This window comes from Catharus ustulatus, chromosome 9 (genome assembly GCF_009819885.2).
Source record: "Catharus ustulatus isolate bCatUst1 chromosome 9, bCatUst1.pri.v2, whole genome shotgun sequence".
Taxonomy (NCBI): Eukaryota; Metazoa; Chordata; class Aves; order Passeriformes; family Turdidae; genus Catharus; species Catharus ustulatus.
In genome coordinates, this window is record NC_046229.1 from 13366688 (window position 1) to 13384138 (window position 17451).

A 17451-nucleotide genomic window follows, 5' to 3' on the forward strand; every position below is an offset into this window, starting at 1 on the left:
GTATTAATTTATTGACTTTTTTAACTGAAGAGGTGGGAGCAGATGGGAAGTATTTGTATTTTTTTAGTTGTTTTTTCTCAAATGCAAATTATAAAGCACGTAGTTGAGTGAACTCTACTGCCTATTTCTCCTTCAGTGCTTCAGCTTATAAACCACTGAAGGCATTTACGTAAAACAGCTAGTTTAAAAATATGGGCAGGAGAGTGTGAGATGAAGATTAACCTTCCACATTTCAGTCTCATGGCCGAATAAGAGAAGAATTCCTACTTCACAATACTGGAATCTAATTAATAAAACACTCAACATCTGATTTTGTATGATCTCTCTGCTATTCAACAGCTTTTATGGGGCTTGCTTTGTCTTTGACTGCAACAGAACTAGAAAACAGGCTAAAAATCTGACAGTTATTTACATGAAAGTATTTTGAATTATTAATTTTAGTTTGAGTATATCTTTAAAAAATCTCACTCTAAGATTCATCTGTAACATTTACCAAGTTTTTGCACCTAAGTGTGATAAGCAGGTATCATATTTGATATTATGTGTTACATTGCAGGTAAATATAAAATCTATGTTAACATAACACAGATATAATACTAGGTCAATGAAACTCTTTAAAATAATATCTTTTTGAATCCAGTAACTTAATCAAATTTCTTAATATCAAATGCAAATATATACAATTGCGTTTAACTTATTTATGCTTATGCTTCATTTATCCTTTAAAATTAGACAATACTGTAGCTGTAGAATAATGGATAGTGCATTCATTATTATATTCTTAATTGGCTTCAGAAATCTCTGTTTCTGGTAAAAAAGAGTATTTTTTGGTGAAAAAGTATTTGTTTTAGTGTCTTTGTTTCTATAAATCTTGTTTCACTTTACACACTTGCCTTTGAGGAGTAAATAAAACAGCACACCAAGATGTTATGGCTCCCTTTTCTATTTAGTCACTTGTTGACATTACTTTTGTAAGCTATCTTGCCTTCCTTCTGAACAAGCAAATAATTGCACATCAGTAAATGCAGCAGTGTGTAACTCCAGAAATTACAGAAACAGCTGAGTGATTACCACACTTCTGAATTTTTCATGCATCATGACTCGCTTTGCTGGAAAAAGAACACGCAGATTCCCAGCAAGTTATTATCATGAGTAGAACATACAACCCAGTTCAAATAACTTGAAATTATGAAAAAGCCTTCTGTAAACATGCTTAAGTTCAATTGTATGCTTCAAGCCTTTGTTAAAAACTGTTTAAGAACTATTATAATTGAAATAGGGGTTTCAAACAGAAACAATTAAAGGATTTGAAAATTAATCTACAAACCAATGCTACTTACTCTGGCTAAAGTTCTATTAATATGTTCAGCTATACAGTCTTTGAATAGCTCACACTTGGCCTTTGGATTTTCTGTAAAATAAAAAGGGAAACTAATTATACATTGCAGTTCAATCAATATTCAATACATACTAATTGCAAAAGCGCTTGTCTAGGTCATTGCCCAAACCAGCAGCATTCTGAATTTATGAGACAAAACACAGCATTCCATTCTCAAACTACAATTACAAAGATTTTATATTGGCCAAAGTTATAGCAGTGGGTTGGAACGAGCTGTTTTATTCAGGTAGGGAGTTTGGTTTCTTTTATGGGACTTCCACTGGTGGAGTAGAGACAGCTCGAATTTTTACAGAGAGGAGTGCAGATCTGACAACTGTGAGGAGGTAACCATTATTTCAAATGGATCTCATCACACTGTTTAGCAAAAACACATTTACAAAATTATTCTATTCGCAGGAATTGTAGATGCCACAGCCTTGCCTCTTTTTCATGTCTTGCTGATTAATCTAACTGAAGATAAATAGGCACTGGTGGGTTTCTCAGAAGATGTATCTCTATAATAACACATAAACCTTTATAATATCATGTACCTTGGCAGGAAGTGCCATCATTTGGCTTAAACTGCAATTTTCCTGTGGATGGTTGATAACCTTCCTTACAGGAGCAGTTAAACCCTCCATCCACGTTTTCACATTTTGCATGATCTCCACAGGCAACATTTCCTTCATTGCTGCACTCATCTACATCTGCAAATATCGTGAGAAATTGAATTTTTATTAAGTATTTACAGACTAACACCTTGCTGCTTTGTTGATAATAGCCCTGCACACTACAAGCAGTTTCATAATAAAATTTCATGTAATAAAAAAAAGCAAAAAGTAAACCCACAATCTTAATGGCAAAAGCCCTGCCAATTATAATACTTAGGGATTAGAAAGATAAATCATAATTGATCGTATTTTTATTGCTATATAATACTACACTGCTTGTGTTTTAAAACTATATTAATTCTATCATGACAAAATGGTTGACATGATGCAAATCATCTGAAATCCATTTTTCAGAGATTAGACTAAATAGATTTTCTCAGCTCAGTTAAAGAAAAAAACCACAAAACCAACCTGCAGACTTGTCTTTTAAGTTGCAGTCTTAAAAAGACACTGCAAAAGCTCACTCTGTCCATCTTGTTAATCTAAGAATTAAACTCAGTGCTCTTTAAAGTACTTGATATATCTTTATATATATTTTCATTTTTTTTTTTTTTTTTTTTAATCCACATTCAAATTGCTTTTACCCAAAATGTCTTTTGTGCTTCTAAATAAATTGCCATTCGGTAGACAAGTTCAGTAACTGGGTGGGGCATAACCCAAGAGTAAAACCAATAAATTCCAGTAAGGGAATCCATGAATTGATCAATTTAGGAGTGCTGGGTACTAAATCCCTGGCTGGAGTACTGATTATTTTGCATTATTTGGCTGGCTAAGGATAAAGATCAAATAACTCAATGGAGAAAGCAAGCTGGGAACTATACCAAATCATTCTGGAGAATTAAATAATGGACTGTGAAGTGCTGGCTGGAAAGGAGAAAAAAATGTAGAGCTTTGGGACAGGTATATCTGAAAAATGAAGTGGCACATGAGTGGGTTAAAGTAATAGCCTGAGAACTGAATTGAAGGAAAGACAGTGTAGGGAATGAAGGAGGGAGGATGACAACTCCAGTCAAGAGCTGGTATGATGCTTAATTTTGGAGAGAAATTGGTGAAAAAAAAGGAGAAGTGGTTAATTGATCAGTGGAGGAGAAGAGCTATCTGAGTTGATAGGCAGCCTCTGCTCAGCCAGAGGGGTGTTAAGAACAGACAAGCAGAAATCAGATATGGGGTGGCTGGAAATGCACTTAGAGGAACTATTAGCTTATAGGAACTAGCTTCACATCCTGCTTTTGATACAAGAATCTTGGTGGTATTTAAAAAGGAGCACAAAGAGGAGCAGCAATGCATATGAAATAAGGTTATTATTGAAAAATGGAAAGATATACTGTGTATATGTGGATATATCGAGGGAATGCAAAAAATACCTGAAGGAACTTGGGGGCCATCTGTCAATATGGACAGAGGTCTCCCTGGGATTCAAGATTGAAGCCCCACCTCACTTTCATGTATCCTTTTTTCTCAATGAGCCGTTGGCTCTGATTTGCACCTGATATGCTGTGTTTTAAGCCTGAATTTTGGAAGTTGCCTTGGAAAAGCAATTCAGACTCCTGCACAGACAGGAAGGAGATGTGGAGCTGGAGGTGCATTTGCCCACCCCAGCACAGCCACCACTGCCCTGCAAGGAGAGCAACCAAGACAGCAATGTGTTTAAATGGCTTGGTGCCAGCATGGAAGTTTAAAGCAGGATTTTGAATTTCTGCATTAGGGCAATAGTTTATTTCCATATTTAATGCCCCAAACTGCTAATGTTTCTCTTTCAGGAATTGAGCTTTACATTATTTGTACTTGTATGGTTTCTGTGACCTCAGTATTCATAGTTATGGAGTTAACATTGTTCATGAACCAATCTGGCAAAAGGAAAGGAAAATAGCATGATATAGTGCTACACACAGGATACCTCATAATTAAATGCTGTCATTTAAAGACATAAGGCTAGAGTTCTTACTCTTGGCATTTAAATAACCTCTCACATCAGTAAATTATAAAGCTCTGTTTGAAACAAGTGGGTGTGTGTCAGTGCCTTGTTGTGTGACTGTAAGACTGAGAGACTTTGAATGAATTGTAGTGGCAAGGGTGAAAATCATGACAAAGCCAGTTTGTCTAACAAGAAAACACATCACCCTAAAACCAACGATTTATTTGGCCTTGCCAGCTACATGGAGGACATGTACATCTGAATAAGCCATTCATCACTTAATGCAATGCTAAAATACCTGCAGTTGACAACAATCTTTGCTGAAACTATAGAACTATTTATAACCTATAAATAAAAAAGGTAATATTTGAATGCTGTTGAGAATACTGTTACTAAGGATCAGGTTCTGTATAATTTACTGATACAAATGTTTCAAAATTGTCATGACACTTTTCATAAACTTTTAGATCAGTAAATTATTCATTTGCTATTATTGGGCAGTCATGCAAATTCTTTTTGTAATTATGTCAGATATTAAGTGTAACGGAGATTTTAATGAGAAGACATGATTATCCAAAACAACAGCAGAAATTCAAGTATTTTGGCACATCTCTGGAAACAGAACTGCTATTTAAAGTCTGACAGAGACACCCTGTTGAGTATATGCAAATAGACTTTCTGCAGTTGAGTTGTCCATATGGAATGGGTCCATATCACGCCTATTTAATTTACTGTTTCCAGAAGAAAAAAACAACTCCTGGATGACAAAATTAAAAGGCAATGTGCCTGATCTTGCAAGGTGCTAATCAGCTTCCTATCCCTTTTAAATCAATGAGATTGTTGGGGGCAGCCAACAGTTTGTGACAGTTGCAAGCATGCAGCTTTTAAGTTCCTGCTTTGAAATGCTGTGTGCAGTAGCTGTAGGCTTTTCTTTCTCTATATTTTGTAGTGATGCCTTTTTAACCAAATATGCAATTGTTGGACCACACATGGACAACAGCTTGTCAGTGCTTTCAGCAATCCAGTTTTAGTGGAGCTTTGGGGTGAGGATCCCAAACCCTCTCCTTGATGTGCTGTAGAGCAGGAGTGGGCTGCCAAGGCTTGTGCGAGCAGTGTGAGAGACAGCATTCCTGAGCAAAGGCTGAGGAACAGCAGCTTTTAAAACAGAACAGCATTTGCCATAGGTCTGTATAAAAAGCCCTGGCCTCTCAGTAAATATTCAAAACAAATCCTGGAGCAGAACTTTGAAGCTTTTATAATAGCTGCGATCAGAAAAATAATATCACCAACACCACTTAGGCTGGTGTGAAAATAGATTTATAACCTTTTATTTTATTTCTGTGCTTTGTCACTCCTCATTTACTGCAGCAGGCAAGGAAATTCCAATTAAATTAAAAGTACGGAGAGCAGTTATTATGTTCAGTCTTGCCAATTACAGGATTGTACCTACATCGCTTTGATTCCTCACCAGCCAGTCAAGACAGCTTGATGTCTACATTATACCTTCTGCTTATTAGTAGCTTGCAAGTGATTGAAAAGTCCAATTGCAAAGGACTAGATGTTCCCTCCCTGTGTCTCCACACTGTGGAAGGCAGCAGCACACACAAAGTAGAAATGTAAAAGGCAAAGGAAAAAGAAAAGTTAGCAGTGTGGCCCAACACCTGATTCCATGCACTGTACAGCTCCCTTGTCATAGCAAAGGATGAGATGGAGAATGGGTGCCTTCCCAGTGCTCTCAGAAATACCTGAAGAGAAATAATAGCATGTTCCCAGAAAAGGCAGAGTGGTGAGGATGTCACTTTCATTTCACAGATGGCCATTTTCATGTTTTTACTCTGTTGACTGGGGTGAAAAAACTAGGTTTATATTTCACTTTTTTATTTGCAGCTCAACATTTGATAAATTGTGAAGTCTAAGGAAAAGTATGGCTTTTACAAAAATAAAAAAGTAGATTTTAATAGCTCACTTTCAGGACAGCAGAAAAATATCTTCAGAAATGTCACATCTCTGCATTCTTATTTTTTTTCGTCTCCATTTCCTCTATCATTTTCTTCTCTCTTTCCCTTCCTACTGTCCAGTTCATCCTCTATCTGCATCTTTCTTTGTCATCTCTTCACCAATTCTACCTGATAATGTGGGTGAAATACTTTTGACCCTCATCTCAAAACTCAGCATTCTGACTGGATTAAGGGTGAACCAGCATTTCTCAAAGCTGTTGTCCCAAGATTTCATTTGATCTACTACCCTGGGGAACATTACCATTTTTTACTTGGGAGCCTGTAGTTTCCAAAGAGGGAACACACGTGCATGTGCATGGACTTTGACAGTGAATTGCACACCCATGGCTGTGTACCACACTTGCACTACTGGAAACTCAGGTAGGTGTGAGGGCATAAACAAATAAGGTTCATAATGGCATACCCTCCAAAATTCAACCACTGTAGTTTTAAAGCTACTGCCATGTACATATATACATATATTAAAAAGATTAAAGACTTTTCAGAATCTAAAAATATATTGTGGGTCCCTACAAACTTATGTAGGATGTATATCTGGTAGTTCTGTTCTGTGATTTGTACTGAATAACTTGCATTCTATTTACAATGAAATTTTCATATTTACTTCAGCTGTCAGCCTGAATACACAAATGTCAGCTGCTTGTGTGCAAGTCATATCTGCTACCTGTAGCAGCAGAACCACTGGGTGCAAAATATCTTATTAGGGTTGCACTGATGGATAGAGAAAAAAATTAATTGTGGATCAAAGGTTGTCTTTAGGACTCACATGTTGGTAAAGTAATTGGTACACTTGTTTAATGAGAAAAGGTGCCCACAGGTAATTTTTTAATTTCAGTGTGAGTTTTGAAAGCTCTTGGCTCCTCCATGTGGATTTTAAAGAAGAAATAGTACTAAACAAAGAAGAGGATAAATAAGATCAATCTGCCCAGTAAAGAGGGAAAAGAGAGAAGAAATTATCGGGCTAATGGTTAGAAGTAATGGTAAGAAGTTAAAGTGACACAAAAAAGTCAGAGAGATAACTTTGAAGACAAACTTCTCAAGCTGAGGAAATAGCATAATGTAAAAATCAAAACCTGGAGCAGAAATGGTGAGAATATTTACAGCTCAATGTGCTAACTGTCTCCATCCCAGCTAATTTAAGAATGATTCATAGCAGCTGGATAAAGCAGAGCACTTTTAGATGGATGTGAGCAATGGGCAAGAAATGTCGATTAGATCACTTTCTGGCTTAATATGCAACCACTCTGCTGATATTAAGAGCAGTGAGAAGAGAGGTTGTCAGCACTCACAAGCTCACAGGAGACATACCTAGACTGAGACACAGTCAGCATAAAGGTGTAAAGGGCAATAGATTTATTTCTCATTTTCCCATTCCCTGAGGACTTTTGCAACATACAGAGAAAATTACCAAGAGTTTGAAAAAAGAGAAATAGTTACAGCTCTTCCATTCAGAGGAAATCCTAAAGGATTGCATGGTTGCTCAGAAATAACATTTTTCCACAGAACTTTTCCTCCCCTGTAATCTTGAACATGTTCCATTCAACTGCTACAGAAACAGAAGCTAATGAATGGCACAGGAGGCAGCATAACCACTGATCTTGCTCCTTCCTTTTGATCAGACTTGAAAAATTACTAAAAGTATCCTAACCAAGTTTCCAAACAAAAGATATTTGAAGTATACTAGTTCAAACTTACAGAAAATTTTGTTGATCCAGATCTGAATGCAGAATAATTTGTCACTTTTTTTTCCAGAGAATGTGACCACCTTGCTCACAGATCAGTGATACTGTGGCATAAACGGGTGAATTGGCGATTTCTATGTTGCCTTAACTATATATTTGCTGTGTAAATCTGTGACATTTGGAATTAAATATACTGCAAGCAGAGTCAAGATTCAAGTGTCAGGGAAAACAATGGCAGCTGCTCTGTTGCCAGGGAGAAGTGTAGGCCTGAACTGGAATATTAAGCAAGCCTGTTCCAGTCCAAAATGTGGGAATTTTATACCCAGACTCCAAATTTTGCAAATATAAAAGCATTTTGCTAGATTTATATAATTAAGAGAAGCAATAAGAGAAGAGTGGCAATGTAAAGCTATCTGGCAGACAGTAATAACTTACCCACACAGGAGGTTCCATCATTAGGAACAAAAATTTGTTGACCATTGCTGGGTTTGAAACCAGACATACACGTGCAGTAATAACTCCCCTCTGTGTTTGTGCAATTGGCATGCTCTCCACAAGGCTGAGTAGCATTTTCACACTCATTATCATCTGCAAGACATAAATTATGGAGAAATAGATTTAAATTTGATGATGGAAGAAAGCAGTATTGTATAAGCTTAATTTGGCTCTGGTATTTCACTTGTATTTCATTTTAAGTCTTGAATGCTGAGCTGGCACTTTTGGTGTTTGTCTGTATGGTTTTCCCATTGCCAAGGATGTAATCAGGTGTTCAGCAGCACTCTTCTGCCCTCATCCTGTGTTAATCAACAGGTGAGAGAATCAGTGGGATACTGAAATGAATGGTTTAATTGGATATACACTTGGAATAAAAGATTGAGACAAGTGCATGTCCTGCCATGATTGTAACTGATAACATTTTTTTTTTTCCTATCCCAAAATCTACAGGTAGCAGCTCACTCTAAGGATGTGTCTGGGAATTCTGAATTATAAAAAAACAGAGGTCAAGAGGATATAAAGAAATCATCCCCTTCATTCTCTGACATCAAAGCAGAACCACTATAGCTAAATGCACAATTGTAATGGTCTGTTTTAAAAGACCTTCTGTGGTATTTCTCAGCATTACTGGAAAACAGACTTACAAATTCATCCTACTACTAGCCTGAGTTTTTAAGTATATTTTTTGTTAGTTATCTCAAAGGTCTTAACAAAGAGATGAGCAAAATTCATGTATTAAACCTTATCTCTTAGCAATTACTTTGCAAGTCATCATTTTTGTACCTGAAAATTCACATGAACAATTTTACAGAGCTAATCCCAGGCCTCCAATGATTCAGTGAAAAGGAGTGATATACACAAGTTTGAGACTGTCATCTCTGCAGAGCCTCAGCATGTGCTGTCATTATGAGCATGGGATCCAGCACTCTTAATCAAAGGTCAAACAAAATCACAAACTCATGCTTTGAACTGAATGCAATGACTGCATGACTCAATAAAACCATTTCCTCTCCAAAATCTTCCAAGGTTTCCTGTTGGCTACTGAGTAATTTTCAGAACAAATTTGAAAAAAGTTTCAAAAGCTTCCTTATCCAGTCACGCTACTTATCAAACTGAAACACTCCCAATACTGATAAATCCATCTTCCCAAAAGCCCATTTTTTGAAGTACCCCAAAACTTTGGAACAAAATAAAAATATGAACGTCTGGCAAAGAAGGTGGCACTCTTGAGTGGAATTCTCTATTTCTACATCTTGAGAAAGGAAAAGAGTTAAAGGCTTCCTGAAACTCACTGGGATTTTGTTCCTGTTCTCAAGCAAAAGGTACTCATAATATGATGAATGACAGGAAAGAATTCTAACAGGGAGAGAAATAACAATTTATTGCAGAAGAGAAATGATTTAGTAGCATGACAGGGAGAAGAAATATGATTTCAGAAAAGACACCCAAGGATGAGCTTTAGAAAGGTGCTCCTGCTTCCTGATGGTCAGAGTTCTCATAAGCTGTTTACAGAGATAGGATGCAGATAAGGGAAGTGTCACATAAGCTGGGGCAGTGACAAGAGTAAGGTACAGCAAGAGCCACAAAGCCTTGCAGGAATACATTTCTGGAATATAACTTAGTCACAGCCCCAGCATATCTCAAACAGGACATTTCTTGAGATTTGAAGTCTGACATGATTTTGAATGTGACTCAGTTGACTCAGACATGCAAATATCAATTCAGAGCTGCAGTTTTCCTCAAGGGAATTTGGGTCAACAGTATCAAATGGATTATGCTCATTAAAACTAAAATGTAATGTAATTTAATGAGGCATCCAAGTATAAAAGCACTTTGCCAACACACGTCAACAATTTTTATTCTACAGCCTTGGTATTCATGAGAATACAGCAGAGGATGTGTATGATTTGGATCTTAAAGAATGCCAAAGTAAAACTTAATTAGCTAAAGTGGAATTATGATGGGGAGGAAAAAGTGTGATATTGATCCCAGTTCAAAAAGAAAGCATGATAATATGAAAAATCTGGTTTGTCACGTAGCATTGCAGAGACCAGGTCCTAGAAAACTTTGCAAACTTTGATTACAAAGTCCACTTTTAATGTAATTTTTGTGTGTCTGACTTCTTTGCAACCCTAATTTGCTCCCAGACCCTAGAATTTAATGACAACAAAAAAAGACTGGACTACCTTACTATAGTTAGTATTATAATACTATATAACTACCTTATAGTAAAATAAATTGGGTCTTGGGAAAATATTACAGATTCTAGAAGAGTATGTGTTGACTTTGGAAAGCTCATAGGATAGTAGTCTTGGAAGATGAGAAGCAGAAGGGCACTGATGATGGCAGGACTTGATATCAAGTAGAGGAATATCAAGTAGAGAATATAAAGGGTACATGCAAGAACATTTCTTTTTAGATTTTTTTCCAAGGAGTTCAACCTCGCAATCCAGCAATATTACCTTTTTCAGGTGGTCCAAAGGATTTGAAAGCAATATTAAAATTACTCACATGGTGGTTATCAATAAATTCTCTACAATTATGCCTAAATAACTTCACTGAATTATTGTTGTTTTTCCTCAATATTTATGATGTCTGGGAGGGGTGTAATGGTGACTGTATGGCCTTAGTAAGTTTGCTTATTGAGAGATCTTTCAGATCATGACAGAAACATTTTGAACATTGAAGAACAGTGTAACTTACATTGCAAACACAAGAATGAGTATTTTAGAGTTAAATTCATATGGAGCTTTCTTTTCACTATTCCCATGGTCTAAAGTAATACTGAGCAGACTGTGCTGGGGATAATTTACTGGACCACATCCTGCTTGCATTGAAATTAATGACGTAAAAGTTACTCATGTAAGTAGGCTATGGAAAATTACTGGGTTAATGAGAAAGGCAAAAGAAGAAGTCTGAAAAAAACAGAAAGGATTTTCATAAACAGTCTATCTAAACGTTCTTTTTTACACAAAATATTCTACAAGATAAAAAATGATTGCAAAGATATTATCAAGTTCTCTGTGTAAACAATCTGAATTTTTTATTCAGACAGCACTCCAATGAGAAGCCCAGGGGCTTAAAGTAATATTCCAAATTTTACATGATTTATAATGTTGTTGGATTTGTGATTTAAAGGATGTCAGAAAAAAACAACGGGATTTATAGATGAAAAAATGTTTTTTTAACAAAATTTTCTGCCTATGCAAGAAGGATACTTTAAGTGACAGCACTCATATAACCCACCTGCTTTGTTGCTACCTAATTTAATTACAGAATGTGTATTTAGTGCTGCATAGACACTCATTGAACACTGCAGGCAGTATTTCGGGAATACACATTGCTTTAAAGATTTTTTGTCTCCAGTAAATTATGAAAAATTTGGAGACTTTAGAGACATGACTAGCCAAATGACAAGGTTAATTATCATGGCTTATTGGTAATGTTGCATTCCAGTCTGTTTGCTGCACAAAGCATTACCTGAATGCTGCACTGCCTTGGGAAATGACAGTGGGGGCATGGAGCAGGTTGTTGGAATTCCAGGCTTGGTTGGGTTTTTTGGGTTGCTTTCCATTCTTGGTTAGTTATGTTTTTACATGTCAGTACTATGATTTGGATTGCTCTAAAATCTCATCATTACCAACCAAAATGTAAGGAAGGTTATAAATAATTACCAAGGAAATTTGTATTGAGTAACTCAAAGATATGTGGGAGATATAGGAATGTGTTCCTGGATGCTGGTAGGATGTTTACATGGTAGAGTTGTATAATAAAATCAATTTTCCATTTTTACCTTAAAACTACAGCTAGCATGTACTTTACTGTACATAAATGTCATTATGGCTAGACAGAATCAACTACTGTTATAATAGTCAATGTAATGTAATTGTACCTCTACTAGTCCCTTGAGACTGCATTACAGATCTTCAAAAGCAAAAAATAAAAGAAAAAAATAGAAAAACTGATATACCTCTAGAGCTCCATTTTGATTTGAGCTGGTTTTAAAACACTTGTGCTCATTAATATGAATACATTTTTGTATAGAGAGCATTAAATTATTTTAGAAACTTTAAAACATACCAATACCAAAAGGAAGAATGATTTGTGGATTTTAGGGTCATGATGCAGTTGGAAGCTAGAGGAATCTGATAAGATTTAAGAGGGAAAAAGCCTACCTGGAACATTTATTTTGTTGCATTCCATATCTCTTTTAAAGGGCAAGATTTACTGTGTCATATATGGCATTTTAATAATGTGTGGTTATGAAATTACAACCTTCAATTGGAAAACAAGTACAAAATTACATAATTTGTTTTTTTGTGATAAGCATTGGAAAATTCTTTGAGCTATCATTATTATATTATTATTATATATATGTCTTAATTTGGATAGAAGATTGTTATAATTTCCTAATTTACATGCAAAATGTCTTGAGGAAAAGTCATGGTAGTGGATTTATCAAACAGCTATGAAAGATTTTCATTGCACTGGGCACATCTCTGTGATAGACTTTTGATGGTATGATGACATATAATATGAAGAGTTAGTTCTGGGGTGAAGCCTGTCATATTGATTCACAACCACAGAAGTTTTTCTTGTTTTCACTTTTATAAATTTTGAAAGAAATTGTTCCTCCCTTTACTTCAAGTAACAAAAAAACCAATTGGAAATCCAAAGTTAAACAGAATGATTTGTGCACTTTCAGTCTTCCCCAATCTATACAAAATGTGATTTTTGTAGAAATGAAGAGTATAGAAGTATTTTAATGAATTGAGGACTCTTGACCAGAGCTTGAATTTGATAACCTGAGTTTTCCCAAAGCCACCCTGGAACAAGCCTAGACCTGATGCTGTGATTTTCATGTTTAATGAAGTTACTAAGGACTACAAGCAGCTCTTACACTACAATATATGCACATTCTATTTAGTGCCATTCCCCCATGACTAAAGTTAATGCAATTAAATCATCAGCAATTATTTTTTCCCTAATCCGTGCAAGCCCATCTGTGGAAAGCGAGGCTGGTCCCTGGGGCATGCCCATCTATCAGGATGGACACAGATCTGTGCAGTGTGAGAGGTGGACAGCAGTGGGCAGGCAGGAAATGCAGCCAGGGCGCCTGGGGAATGCATTGATTCATCGCATCCGGCTGGGCTCTGACAGCAGCCTCTGCTATGGAGCCCCTGGGGAGACAAAAACTACCCTTCCCTAGTGTAACCCTCATGGGAGAACAGGGCTTGAAGTGCCTCACTTAACCCCTCAAAAGCAAGGAAATGAAAGGCTTCCTGTAAAACAAATTCCAGTGCTACTCCCCCCGCTGTGCTTAGCTTGTCTGGAGGTCTCAGAGCAGTGGGTGATTTTACATACATTACTTCTGTGCTGCAGGACTGCATCTACTGCCATCAAAGCCCGAGTTAAGAACAGCAATACCATTAACAACCTTGCCTTTCCTTTCTTGTGATTTGTTTCCATTAATGGCAATTTAACACAATTTGTTTATGATTCTCCAAAGATTCAGCATTCGAGCTTGGTCTAAATCAGCATGAAAGAGCAGATGCTTAGAATAACCACTTGAGACGGTAGAAACTGGGCTGGAAATCTCATTTAAATATGAATTGCTTTCATAATGGGCCTGATTCATCTTTGTCCTACACCTGGGCAGGGAACCATGCAGTTGCTGCACAGAAAATCTTGCCACTGCAAGCTCTGCCTTGTTAAGATTTCACATTTCCTACTGCCTTCAAGAGCTTTTCACAAATGCCTTCTTGGGGTGTTTTGTAGCTTGGCAGGAGTTTTTAACTGGTTTTAACTCGGTGGCTCTGTAGCTAGCTGGTCTCCTATAAGGTTGTAGTACACCAAACAAGTATTTTCTCTCACATCTTCATAGGCTATGTGTATATAAAGGGATGATTTCAGATCAGCAGTTCTTTCATGTCTGGAGGTACTAAAGGGCCTCACAACAGAAAATTCCCTTAGTCCCAGTTTAAGGAACAGGAAAGCACAGTCTAAAAGAAGGAGGAAAGGGAAGTTTCCTACATCCTAAAGTCACACTCAGGTTGAGTTTCAGAGAATGGACAAGGTTTGAAGAGGTCAGTATATTATCTAAACTGTTTTGTCACCCCTTGCTGATATTTCCAGATATTATAAATTAAACATGAACAACATTTATTATCAGGTAAGTGCCAGTGAAGAAATTGTCATTTGTTTAGCCACACAGAATATCCAGCCTTTTCAACACTTGTGAAATATCAGAAAAAGGAAATCTATAATTTGTGATCACTCATATATGAAGAATGGGGTTGTGGTGGGGTAAGAAACCATTTACCCAGAGTGGCATTTGCAAGAATTTGAGAACAAAAAGGAACAAGGTGCTTAAATTAGCAAAACAGAAGTAAAAAGGGGATTAAATAATGGAAGGAGGGAATAAATATTGAGTGGTTCTTTCACACTTTTCCCCCATCACTTCCTCTCCTGCACCTCTGGAGAGCCAAGCTCTAGAAGCAGTGCATCAACACCCTCCCATCACTCTCCCAGAAGACACCTCACTGACCAACAGAGATTCAGCAAGAAAACTTCAGAGCTGCAAGCACAGAGCATCAGTTTGGGTGTCCAAACCACAAATTAGTGACAAAAGACAGACAAATTGTCAGACAAATTGTCTGGCACCCCTTACCTGTCTGGGTCATGAGGGGAAGACCTAGGGGTGCTATGAAGATTCACCCTTTCTGCTGCAGGCAGAACTCAGAGCTGGTCAGGCATCCCCTGTTTGGGGAGAGCAGGGTCCCAGGTGCCTGTCAGGGCTGTGGGTGTTGAGCACGGCCCGAGTGCAGCTCAGGCACAAGGGACAGGGAGCTGCCACTCACTCTTCAGGGTAGCAGACCATGACCTCCTTGAATCTGGAGCACTCCAGGATGCCCTTCTGCCTTTCTCCCAAGAACATGGCATTAATTTACCAGCTGAGAAGCTGGTCTGATGAGTTGTTATAATGCAATGCTAAAGAAGGAGAGAGAGTGTAGCAGTGTGTGATGTCAGAGACAGTACAGTGGGAAAAAGCCCCAAAATAGGTTGAAGATGGTCTGCTGGTGTTCCAAGACTGGTTTTTGAGGTGAGAAGATGAGACTAGGTGAATGTTTTTGAAAACTGGCTAACAGATACCAAATAGGAGTGGATAAAAAATAATCCCAATTTCAGTTCCAGTCACAGGCAGCTCCTGAATGGTCATATTGTGGACTCAAGCAACACAATGCTCCCATCTGACAGGATGTGAATGAGTGAGACGTCACCACTCAAATCTAAACATTTTGGTCCACACAAAAGATTAGACAGAAGGAAAGCAGCTTAGGAAACAGTCTGATTAAGGGTGAATAAAAGCTTCCAGACAACACTATACGAAATTTCAAGAGAAAAAAAAAAAATATTCAGAAAACACAGCCAGGAAATGCATCAGCACTTTACAGCTTATATAAGAAATCCAGAGTGGGGCCATCATGGTGTGGGCAAGCAAGATGTGAAGAAGGTGTAACTGAGAGATAACCCAGCTTGACTGAGGCAGGGGAACATTGAGCATTATCTGATGAGCTTTATCAAACTTGCTACAAACATGCAGCAAAGGCTATGATAAGAAATGGTGCTGTTCTATGTCAGCATATGGGCTTATCATACTTCAGTCACTCAGGACTACATCCTGGGGTCTGGAATGTCACATGGCAACAGCAGCACTGTGTTCCCACCGTGCCAGGCAGCTGGGGCTGGAAGCACCCAAATGCACCTGTGCTGCTCTGGGAGCCTCTGCAAAGCACAAAGGGCATTATGAAACAATTAAGGTCAGTGACACTGTGAGGTGTGTGAGCTTGTTGCACAGGTGGCACAGAGTGATGGGCACAATGAATAAGTACGTGGGGCTCTGCAATGATTCATAAAATAACTGCTCAGGCACAGAGCTAGTTAGTAAAGGTAGTTTTATTGGATCCATCTTTTTGGGGTGGTTTATATTATACATTCGGGTGCCAGAAATTAAAATTGAGTTGCTGAATTCCTCCCTGGAGGGGGCAGAGAGGTGTGTTTGAACTAAAGAACAAACTCAGGCTCTTATCTAATTCTGAAGAAGCTTCCCCCAGCTGGCTTGGTCTATTGCTCCTTGTGGCAGGCTCAGGAATACCAGGACTGTTTCTGCATTTCTTTCCAAGTGAATATGCTCATGTTTGGTTTAAGTGTGTGAAAAGTCTGTTTCCATAAAAGAGCCTGACCTCAAACTCACAAATGCCCGAGGAGCGACTCCCATTAACCTACACCATTGCTATTACAGGAGCAAAGGGGCATAACCTGCCAAGAGCAGAAGTCAAGAATGAGGATCACACTGCTCTTACCTTCCTCACCCCACACAGATTTAATTACAAAACCCAACCTCAACATCCTGGCAGACACCCTGTGTCAAGCCTGCTACTTCAGGATTAGACAGAATGTAATTGAGACACATCATTAGTTTCTTAGTTCACCTCCTTCAAAAACAAGGAATTAACACGATGAATGAATGGGGATATGCTGGATTTGAACTGCTGGTAGTGTGCAGATGTCAGTGTTTTTCTGAATGATACCAGCAGAAGTGTTTTAGAAACTTCACTGTTATTAAATTACAAAATTTCCCATCTAGCTTTCATTTTTGTTGCTAACTTCCTTGTTTTCACTGAAAAACATCCTTTAACTGAAAAGTAAAACAGGAAATGTGCAATCAGAATATTTTTGCTTAAAGGAAAGTGAGCAGCACAGCAGTCCCCTACTGAAAGGGATTTGCCAGTAGATAACCATGCCCCCTCCTGTGGAACTGAATGGGAGCCCAAGTAGAAGTTCTGTTTCAGCACTGCAAATAAAACTGCAATAAAAAAAAATCAAAGAAAACCAGAAATCCAACCAAACCCAAAACAAACTACAGCCAGACAATATCAACTCCAATTTCTCACAAATTTCCCATTGTATTTTCCCTTTTCCATAATGCTGGCATAGAATCATCACCATCCATGAAAGCAGATATAGAAGAATGTGAGAGTGACGTTTTGATTAAATTAACTCATTCTTCATCGTATTTACTTATTCTGTGTGCACGTATATCTCCAATACTCCAGTAGCCACTGTATAATAGCATTAAGGAAAATAAGACTCAAAGTTGTTCAATTACCAATGCACCTGGCTCCTGTTATTTCCAGCGCTAATTTCTCAAAACTCTGCTTGCAGAACTTTCTGAAACACATAAACTCAGTGTGACAGAATTTTTTGCATGTTACATCAGAACCATAAACAG

The 17451-nt window shown here is 37.7% G+C and overlaps 1 protein-coding gene across 3 annotated transcripts in view; it reads right to left on the bottom strand.

The window, feature by feature from the left end:
* ADGRL4 (adhesion G protein-coupled receptor L4) overlaps positions 1-17451 on the bottom strand; it is a 73058-nt gene that overhangs the window by 27374 nt on the left and 28233 nt on the right. For 2 of the 3 annotated variants that reach the window (XM_033068034.1, XM_033068033.1), the window contains exons 4-6: positions 8100-8252; positions 1930-2085; positions 1341-1411 (exon numbers count right to left, since the gene is read on the bottom strand). In XM_033068034.1, coding sequence (XP_032923925.1) covers positions 1341-1411; positions 1930-2085; positions 8100-8252 — 380 coding nt within the window. The remainder of the gene's footprint in view (positions 1-1340; positions 1412-1929; positions 2086-8099; positions 8253-17451) is intronic. The other variant, XM_033068035.1, reaches the window with a different exon arrangement.